Source organism: Silurus aristotelis (assembly GCF_946808225.1).
Source record: "Silurus aristotelis genome assembly, chromosome: 18".
In the NCBI taxonomy this organism is placed as follows: Eukaryota; Metazoa; Chordata; class Actinopteri; order Siluriformes; family Siluridae; genus Silurus; species Silurus aristotelis.
In genome coordinates, this window is record NC_139591.1 from 24,058,895 (window position 1) to 24,068,894 (window position 10,000).

At 43.9% G+C, this 10,000-nt stretch overlaps 2 protein-coding genes across 6 annotated transcripts in view; one reads left to right on the top strand and one right to left on the bottom strand.

Annotated features, from left to right (window-relative positions):
• sgtb (small glutamine rich tetratricopeptide repeat co-chaperone beta) overlaps positions 1-5,341 on the bottom strand; it is a 6,292-nt gene extending 951 nt beyond the window's left edge. For all 3 annotated transcript variants that reach the window (XR_014537915.1, XR_014537916.1, XM_083568895.1), the window contains exons 1-11: positions 5,239-5,341; positions 3,418-3,537; positions 3,211-3,314; positions 2,956-3,031; positions 2,552-2,651; positions 2,169-2,273; positions 1,447-1,585; positions 1,094-1,156; positions 391-428; positions 175-258; positions 1-77 (exon numbers count right to left, since the gene is read on the bottom strand). The exon at positions 1-77 is cut by the window's left edge. Coding sequence is in view for 1 of the 3 variants with exons in the window: in XM_083568895.1 (XP_083425021.1) it covers positions 1-77; positions 175-258; positions 391-428; positions 1,094-1,156; positions 1,447-1,585; positions 2,169-2,273; positions 2,552-2,651; positions 2,956-3,031; positions 3,211-3,314; positions 3,418-3,517 (886 nt within the window). In the remaining 2 variants the exon portion in view is untranslated. The remainder of the gene's footprint in view (positions 78-174; positions 259-390; positions 429-1,093; positions 1,157-1,446; positions 1,586-2,168; positions 2,274-2,551; positions 2,652-2,955; positions 3,032-3,210; positions 3,315-3,417; positions 3,538-5,238) is intronic.
• Positions 5,342-5,410: 69 nt separating this feature from the next.
• Positions 5,411-10,000, top strand: part of nln (neurolysin (metallopeptidase M3 family)) — a 13,935-nt gene continuing 9,345 nt past the window's right edge. For 2 of the 3 annotated variants that reach the window (XM_083568882.1, XM_083568884.1), the window contains exons 1-7: positions 5,683-5,802; positions 6,668-6,924; positions 7,053-7,201; positions 7,563-7,667; positions 7,777-7,879; positions 8,218-8,378; positions 9,982-10,000. The exon at positions 9,982-10,000 is cut by the window's right edge and continues 117 nt beyond it. In XM_083568882.1, the coding sequence (XP_083425008.1) occupies positions 6,696-6,924; positions 7,053-7,201; positions 7,563-7,667; positions 7,777-7,879; positions 8,218-8,378; positions 9,982-10,000 (766 nt within the window). In that variant the 5' untranslated portion in view covers positions 5,683-5,802; positions 6,668-6,695. Of the gene's footprint in view, positions 5,659-5,682; positions 5,803-6,667; positions 6,925-7,052; positions 7,202-7,562; positions 7,668-7,776; positions 7,880-8,217; positions 8,379-9,981 lie in introns of those variants that run through there. The other variant, XM_083568883.1, reaches the window with a different exon arrangement.

Genomic DNA, 10,000 nt, shown 5'->3' on the forward strand with positions numbered 1-10,000 from the left:
GGCTGCGGATGTGGTTCCTCAACTGTTCTATCAACTCTGGGTTCTGCTGCTGAATCTGCTGAGCAAACTGCTGACCACTGAGAGGAGAGAGAGAGAGAGAGAGAGAGAGAGAGAATACATTATCCTGACAGACTGAGATATAATCAGATCTTTTTAAGGAGAATTAACACTTACGCTTCTATAAGGCTGGAGACATCTGACATCCCTCCAACTGCTACTGCTGGACCTCCCACTGCGTTCGACGCCATTCCTGACATCCTGACACACATTCCAACACTTTATTACTGAGAGCTGCCGTGTCTCCAACGAACACCGACAGGAATTCATTACTGAGATCTTTAATCTCCTCAACAATACATTATGATGATGATGAAATAGTGGAGCACTTACAGCTGCTGGACCTGCTGGTTCTGCATCACGCTGGCAGCCTGGAGATGAACAGAGAGAGGAGATGAACCACAAACGAATCGGAGTTTCAACACTTTATAGATGATGCTCTGAGAAGCCGTGATCATGTGGTGAAAAAGAGAACGTTTTAGGTTTCCCTCCTTTCTTCTCCTCTCACACACTTAGTGAAATCATCAGCAGGCTTTTCTCCCACGGCAGTGTGTTTCAGCTCAGATGTTCTATCATCACTCCATCACTCTGATAATGACAAACCCCAATGAGATCCTGTCAGACTACAGTTCCATAATCTTTACTAACTGTGAAACACCTCACAGTTTATTCATGCTGTGTGTAAATGTCAGGAGAGACTGCAGAGATGTTTACACTGAGAGATTCCAGACTGTGAGCAGCTGTCACGCTCATCATCTCCACATTCAGATCACAGATTATGGTTTCAGAGGTTCAGCATGAGGTCATGATCACATTACAGACCTCCAGCTTTAACCTGCACGAGTCCGAGCTGCTCAGCTTCACCGTTCATTCTAACAATAGACCTGTTAGAACCATGTGGAGAACCTCACGTTCCAAACATCTCAAACTCGTCCATTTACAGCCAACAGGACACAAAGGTCAATGTGTGGCACATTCTAAAGTTTACGGTGTTTTAAAAGACCATAAAGCTGCTCTGAACCCCGGCGCTGCTCACCATGCTGATGTAGGCCGGGTTGTTCATGAGGCTGGCCATGTCGAAGCCCAGTCTAGACACCGTCTGGGGGGACACACATTCCCAGAATGGACAAACACTTCCATTGTATCAGCTACAACATTTTGTAATAAGCACACACACATACACACACACACACACACACACACACACACACACACAGACACAGAGACACACACACATAGACACACACACACACACACAGAGACACACACACACACACACACACACACACACACACACACACACACTGCACAGAACAATGTACTATGGCCCCAAGAACATTTTGGCTCTCAAACGGTTTGTTATATTTCAGTTGCGCTTGTTCTACTCACAGAACCTGAGGATTCTCTCTTTTTTTGCTCTGCGGTCTTTAGGTTGGACTTGTACGTGTCGTTTTCTGGATCCAGTACCAGCGCCTTCTTAAAGTAAGTGATGGCCTCTGAGAACTTGCTCATGGTAGCGAGCGCCAATCTACAAACCAACAACCAAAAAGCGGTTAAAAAAAGATTTGATCATTTTCCTCCACACTTCAGTGTTACAGATGCTGGAGGAAGTTACTGAATGTACACACTCAGTATTCACACCTACAGAACTACAGCATGAACATCTGCCCAGAGAGTTCACCTGCAGGGGGCAGACTTTATCTCAAGGAAATGTGGGTCTCATTATTTTATGAACTCGAGAAGAAAGCATGATCAAACACATGTATCAATATGTCATGCACATATCTTGTATTTTGCGGGATCATTACAAATCTCCAACTCAGAGGTGGAGGATCTACATGCAGGTAAGCATATTCTCAGAGAATCCACCTGATCTGCTGCAGAACCTGCATGACTCTGAACACCAGGAAGTGTCTGAGTGTTAGAGTCAGTGCTGCACAAATGATTAATCACCACCAGAACATTTCTACCACCTGCAAAGCCTTTTCTACTAGAGGGGTTTTCTACATGAAACGGATGGAGTGAGTGATTGTAGGTGTACAGGGTGATGTAAGTGTGTGTGTGTGTGTGTGTGTGTGTGTGTAAGATGGGGAGATGAGATTTAAACTCACCCCATTCTCCCATATGCTTTACTGTAGCTGGGGTCGATGGCGATGGCACGCTCACAGTCTCCAATCACTTCTGTGTAATTTCCCAGTTTGCTGTGTGCTGCAGCCCTGAAACACACACACACACGCACGCACACACACACGCACGCACGCACGCGCGCGCGCGCACGCACACACACACACACACACACAGCAACTTTTTAGGTTTTTAGATTTCATTGTTTATTGCATCATTTGTTCTGATCCCGGCATCTGCAGGATTATTAATGGGCTTGTGGAACGTGAGAACTGTGAAACTCCTTCACTCTCAGCACCAGTGTGTGTGTGTGTGTGTGTGTGTGTGTGTGTGTGTGTGTGTGTGTGTGTGTGTGTGTGTGTGTTCTGACCTGTTACAGAAAAGAACTGCATTCCTCTGGTCCAGATGTACAGCTTTACTGTAACACTCCAGTGCAGAGCTGAAGTTCTCCTCCTTCATGTGATTATTTCCTGAAACACATTTTTATTGTTATTATTATTATTATTATTGGTGTTGTTCTTCTTTCTTTTGCTTCTTCTTATTATTATTATTATTGTTATTATTAGTATTATTACTAATACTATTGTTGTTGTTATTGTTATTATTTACTGTAAAACCGCCTTCAGAGATTCGGTACAAAAATACACAGCGTAATTACACTTACAGTCATGTCTGAGAAACGTGATACAAACTACACACGTTATGTGAATGTTATGTGAATGTTATGTGAATGTTGTGTGAATGTTGTGTGAATGTTGTGTGAATGTTATGTACCTTCATTCTTCAGCTGCTCGGCTCTTTCGATGTCCTCCGCAGATGCAGACGTTTCTTGTGACATCACAATGTCGTTCTGTGGATGTAGAGTTTTAGATAGATAGATAGATAGAGAGATAGATAGATAGATAGATAGATAGATAGATAGATAGATAGATAGATAGATAGATAGATAGATAGATAGATAGATAGATAGATAGATAGATAGATGGACTGATGGACTGATGGACTGATGGACAGGTGTTTGTAATTGACCTTGAGCAGAGCGTTGAGGAACATCTCTCTGAGAGGTTGTGGAGCTGCGAGGTGAACGTCACTGGCGCTAAACTTAAACGTCGTCTCTAAACACTGTACTGCAACTGAACAAGAAAAACACTGATTACAAACACTGTTTACACCCAAACACTCTTCACTCTGATCCCACAGTCTCTCTCTCTCTCTCGCTCTCTCTCTCTCTGTTACCCTCAAGGCTTTCCTGTTCATCAGAATTACACGACCCTGAGTGTGTCTGGTCTCGGAGGAACTGCACGATGGAATATGCCAAGCGCTTTTCCACGGCCATGCTGCCTGAGAGCAGAAACCCTGAGGAGAACGACAAACATCACTGCAGCGTTAAACCCTGCCCTGAAACAGAGCAGAAACCACACCTCATTATTCTGAAGTGATGATCTCTGAGCTCAGTGCTTGCTGAGGAGAACTTCTCTCACTCACATGCAACAGCTTCTCTGCACACTCACTTCACTGGTCCTACACACAGGACTGGTGTGTGTGAGACATCTGTGCAAATTAAGAACATCAGATACACTGTATGGCCAAAGGTTTGTGGACACCTGACCTTAAGATTGGTATGTGAATATTTTTGAACAATGTGCTGTTTTAAAAAAACATTCTTCTGAAAAGATGTTCCACTAGATTTCACTCAGCAACAAGTGTGTTAGTAAAGTCAGGTAGTGATGTAGGTAAGAAGATGAGGAGGTTCCTGGGGTGCAGTCAGTGTTCACTTAGCAGGAGATCTTCCACTCCAACCAGATCTTTATGGAGCTGGCTGTGTGCACAGGAGCATCGCCATGCTGGAGCAGGTTTTGGGTCTCCTAGTTCAAGTAAAGACAAAATCTCATGCTCCCGCATCCAAAGACGTCCAGTACAATTGTGTGTCTCCAACTTTGTTTCTCCAACAGTTTGTAGAAGAAACACATATGGGTGGAAAAGTCGAGTGTCCCAATACTTTTGGATATATAGTGTATATAACAACACAGTACAGTGCATAAGCGCTGAGTAATCACACACACACACACACACACACACACATGCACATGATGGTCTGGTGGGATGTAAATGAGGAAGTTGTTTCTCTACACTGAGCATCTCATCATGCAGAATTACAGCAGAAAGAAAAGTGCACCATAATAAACGTGAAAAAAAAGAGAGATGAACAAAACCAGTGCTTCACTGCTCTAATAAACACCAGGAGCCAGAGGGAGGAAAGTTCTTCATGCTGACATCTTACATGCAGAGGAACTCTCAGTATCAGGGATGATGATGTTGTGATGTTGATGATGGTGTTGATGATGATGATGTTGTGATGGTGATGATAGTGATGTTGTGATGGTGATGGTGATGATGATGGTGTTGCTGATGATGTTCTGATGGTGATGTTGTGATGATGATGATGATGAAGGTGATGATGGTGATGTTGTGATGGTAATAATGGTGGTGTTGATGATACTAATGATGATGGTGGTGATGATGATGATGATGATGATGATGGTGATGATGATGGTGTTGCTGATGGTGATAATGGTGATGATGGTGATGATGGTGATTTTGTTATGATGATGGTGATGATGGTGATGGTGATGATGGTGATGTTGTTATGATGATGGTGATGTTATGTTGATGGTGATGATGGTAATGTTGTGATGGTAATGTTGTGATGGTAATAATGGTGGTGTTGATGATGATGGTGATGATGATGGTGGTGTTGCTGATGATGTTCTGATAGTGATGTTGTGATGATGATGATGATGATGATGATGAAGGTGATGATGGTGATGTTGTGATGGTAATAATAGTGGTGTTGATGATGATGATGGTGGTGATGATGATAATGATGATGATGGTGTTGCTGATGGTGATCATGGTGATGATGGTGATGATGGTGATTTTGTTATGATGATGGTGATGATGGTGATGATGGTGATGTTGTAATGATGGTGGTGTTGATGATGATGATGATGATGATGATGTGATGGTGTTGGTGGTGCCCCCTCCCCGCCCACCTACCTGCACGATCCGCGCGCACCTCGCACTCTGCCCCACCGCGTCACGGCAACTGCGCAAACAGCGCGTCTTGCACACTGCGCATGCGCGGCCAACCGGGACGCGACTGCGTTCTCTCACAACGCAGGCGCAGAAGGGCGCGTCTCAAACCGACTCGGTCACTTCCCTATAAACGGAAGTGATGTGAATGTTTTCTGAAGGATCTCGGTGTAGATGAATGAATCTGTACACCACACAGCTGCTGTGTTCTGGACTGTGATTGGTCAGAACGAATGTGTTGATTAATTCTCTATAACAGCAGCTCGATAAACCATTTATGCAGGTTTCTATAGCAACAGCTTGTTCACGTGGACGTGATTAAGGTCGCGTGTGATTGATGCTATGGTAAAGAAAGGAGAAGTTTAGGAAAGGAGTCAACGCAGAGTTCGTGCACTACTGTGTAAGGAGGAAGAGTTGATTTGACACACACACACACACACACACGTTCACTTCTAGACTGGAGATAAACACGAGGCTGGTGGTGTGAGATGATGTTCCTCAGAGTGGCTGTGGGAAGAACCAGGTACAGTGCAGGTCCAGTGCAGGTCGGATTGTGTGTTAGCTGGACCCCCGGGGACACTGAGTGCTCTATATTTACCCCGGGGTTCAAAATCTCTTTATAGAAACACCTCCCGGTTTAAAGAGGAGCTCAGGTTCCGCTTCAGTCTCGAGGAGAAACCTTCAGTGACCAACCCTCACCCTCATTCATACTTTTTTATAGTTTTATTATATTCACTCCTGCAGCAGCAGGTGTGTGTGTGTGTGTGTGTGTGTGTGTGTGTGTGTGTGTGTGTGTGTGTGTGTGTGTGTGTGTGTGTGTGTGTCTGTCTGTCTGTCTGTCTGTCTGTCTGTGCGTGCGTGTGTGTTTGTGTGTCTGTCTGTCTGTGTGTGCGTGTGTGTTTGTGTATGTGTGTGTGTCTGTGCGTGTGTGTGTGTGTGTGTGTGTGTGTGTGTGTGTGTGTGTTTGTGTATGTGTGTGTGTCTGTGCGTGTGTGTGTGTGTGTGTGTCTGTGTGTCTGTCTGTCTGTCTGTCTGTCTGTGTGTGCGTGTGTGTTTGTGTATGTGTGTGTGTCTGTGCGTGTGTGTTTGTGTGTGTGTTCAATATATATTTTGATTTTCATTTAATTATAATTTTATTTTCTACAAATAAAAATGTAACTTTTTCCAGCTATTATTATTATTATTATGATTATTATTATGATTATTATTTTATATCTTATTTGCATATTTATTTTCTCTAACATTATTTAATAACAGACATGTCCCAGTATTCTCTCGGGTTCTTCACAGGTTCCTGTGTTCCAGTGGTCTGTTAGAAGGTCAATGTGATGGAGAGGTTTTTTTCTGATCCTGGACAGAACCAGAATGTGAACTGTAATTGTGTGTATTTCAGAGGGTTTGGGTTCTGCTCCAGGCTCAGGATGATTCTTCTGGACGCTCAGGACGTTTCAGCTAAGAGCTGTTGGAGTTGGTGTGAGAACCGGCATGAGCTGAGGTGGGACCTGAGCCCGGAGCAGATCCGGCAGCGGACGGAGAAGCTGATGCAGCGGATGAAGCATGCGTATGACCTGGTGGCGGCGGTGGACGTGGAGAAAGTGTGTTATGAGAACACGCTACAGGTTCTAGCAGAGGCAAAGCTGGATTACGCTGGTGAGTGTGTGAGCCACAAACACACACACACACACACACACACACACACACACACACACACACACACACACTGCTTCCTGTCTCACATTCTGTGTTCTCTGACTTGTGACTGTGTGATGTCTCCTCAGCGTCCCGGCACATGCTGGACTTCCCTCAGTACGTCTCTCCGTGTAAAGACGTCCGATCTGCGAGCACCGAGGCAGACAAACGCCTGTCCGAGTTTGATGTAGAGATGAGTATGAGATCTGACGTGTTCCACCGACTCATATCGCTGCAGGTAAGACAGTGTGTGTGAGTGTGTGTGAGTGTGTGTGTGTGTGTGTTATTCTGCTACGCTGCTATAGTGAGTGATCCTCTCAGAGAATTTACTTTGTCTATAATAGAGTTGAACTTTCTGTGTGACTGCGGTTTGAAAGATCTGCACTCTAAAGTCTCACAGACTCGTCTGATCTCCTGGAGCAGGTGAGCAGTAACCGCCTCCAATTGGTGGTGCTGGGATTTTAATTCACAACCATCTGATCAGAAGTCCAACCCTTTAACCACAGAGCTAGCTCTACTCTCTCCAGATTTCTCCAGACCACAGTGTGAGAAACAAATCCTGAAGGTTCCTGAACTGAGCTTTCTGTGTGTTTTCTCAGGAGAGACAGTGTTCTGATTTGTTCCCTGAGTCCAGGAGGTTTATGGAGCGACTGATTAAACTTGGAAGGAGAAACGGACTGCATCTGTCTGCTGATGTGCAGGAGGTGAGATCACATTGATCACAGTTCTCGTATCTCCACACACTGATGTCACGTGTGTTACGTTTGCTGTATTTGTTCAGTATGTTTTTTTATTCGTCTTTTGTATTTGCAGGAGATCAAAGCACTTTCTAAAAGAATAAGTGAACTTTCAATAGACTTCAACCAGAATGTGAATGAAGAAAACACGGTGCTGATGTTCTCCCCGGAAGAACTGGGTAAGGCAGTGGACATGCGACGTGATCAGCAAATATTCTACAGAAGCAGCAGCACCACGGCTCATCTGTGTGACTCCTCACATATGAGTGTCAGATTTATTTCCTCCTCATCATTCAGATGTTTGAGATCAGGATTATTTCAGATGGATTGATTTTTTTGGAGATAACTGTGAGTCCAGGTTTTACCTGGAAACAGCAGATCTGTATCAGAGTCTGAAACCTTGGAGAAAGATCTAAAAGGACCTTATTTGCTTGTGACACAAAGACACGTGCAGTGTGATGAGTTTGGAGGAAGTGTGAGTATCAGGAGATGATGATGGTGGTGTCTCTCCGTGCAGGTGGTCTGGCAGAGAGTTATTTAAACGGGTTGGAGAGGGCGGAGGACGGATGGTACAGGGTGACACTGGCCTACCCACACTATTTCCCTCTGATGAAGAGATGTCATGTTCCAGAGACCAGGAGAAAAATGGAGGCGGCTTTTCACAGCAGGTGTAAAGAGGTGAAGTTGCAGCATCTTTTCCATGTCTCTGCTGAACATCTGAATGAGGAGCATTTTTACCCTAACCTTGTTTATAACACTAACCTGATCTGTTACACTAACCTGATCTGTTACACTAACCTGATCTGATACACTAACCTGATCTGATACACTACCCTGATCTGATACAGTACCCTGATCTGATACAGTACCCTGATCTGTTACACTAACCTGATCTGATACACTAACCTGATCTGATACAGTACCCTGATCTGTTACAGTACCCTGATCTGATACACTAACCTGATCTGATACACTAACCTGATCTGTTACAGTACCCTGATCTGTTACAGTACCCTGATCTGATACACTAACCTGATCTGATACACTAACCTGATCTGATACAGTACCCTGATCTGATACACTAACCTGATCTGATACAGTACCCTGATCTGTTACACTAACCTGATCTGTTACAGTACCCTGATCTGTTACAGTACCCTGATCTGTTACAGTACCCTGATCTGATACACTAACCTGATCTGATACAGTACCCTGATCTGATACAGTACCCTGATCTGATACACTAACCTGATCTGATACACTAACCTGATCTGATACAGTACCCTGATCTGATACACTAACCTGATCTGATACAGTACCCTGATCTGATACACTAACCTGATCTGATACACTAACCTGATCTGTTACACTAACCTGATCTGATACACTAACCTGATCTGATACAGTACCCTGATCTGATACACTAACCTGATCTGATACACTAACCTGATCTGTTACACTAACCTGATCTGATACAGTACCCTGATCTGATACACTAACCTGATCTGATACACTAACCTGATCTGATACAGTACCCTGATCTGATACACTAACCTGATCTGATACACTAACCTGATCTGTTACACTAACCTGATCTGATACACTAACCTGATCTGATACACTAACCTGATCTGTTACAGTACCCTGATCTGATACACTAACCTGATCTGATACACTAACCTGATCTGATACACTAACCTGATCTGTTACAGTACCCTGATCTGTTACAGTACCCTGATCTGATACACTAACCTGATCTGATACACTAACCTGATCTGATACAGTACCCTGATCTGATACACTAACCTGATCTGATACAGTACCCTGATCTGTTACACTAACCTGATCTGTTACAGTACCCTGATCTGTTACAGTACCCTGATCTGTTACACTAACCTGATCTGATACACTAACCTGATCTGATACACTAACCTGATCTGTTACACTAACCTGATCTGATACACTAACCTGATCTGATACAGTACCCTGATCTGTTACAGTACCCTGATCTGTTACAGTACCCTGATCTGATACACTAACCTGATCTGATACACTAACCTGAATTGATACACTAACCGGATCTTATCTGACACATTTACAGACTGCTTTGTGTTGAGTAACTACACAGATTTTGCAGTTTAAAGCTAGATTGTGTGTGTGTGTGTGTGTGTGTGTGTGTGTGTGTGTGTGTGTGTGTGTGTGTGTGTGTGTGTGTGTGTAAAATAGGAGTGATGTATAAAGTCTGATTTCTTATACAGCAGAAGAATGTTTTTATTTGCAGGTGAACACAGAAATCCTCG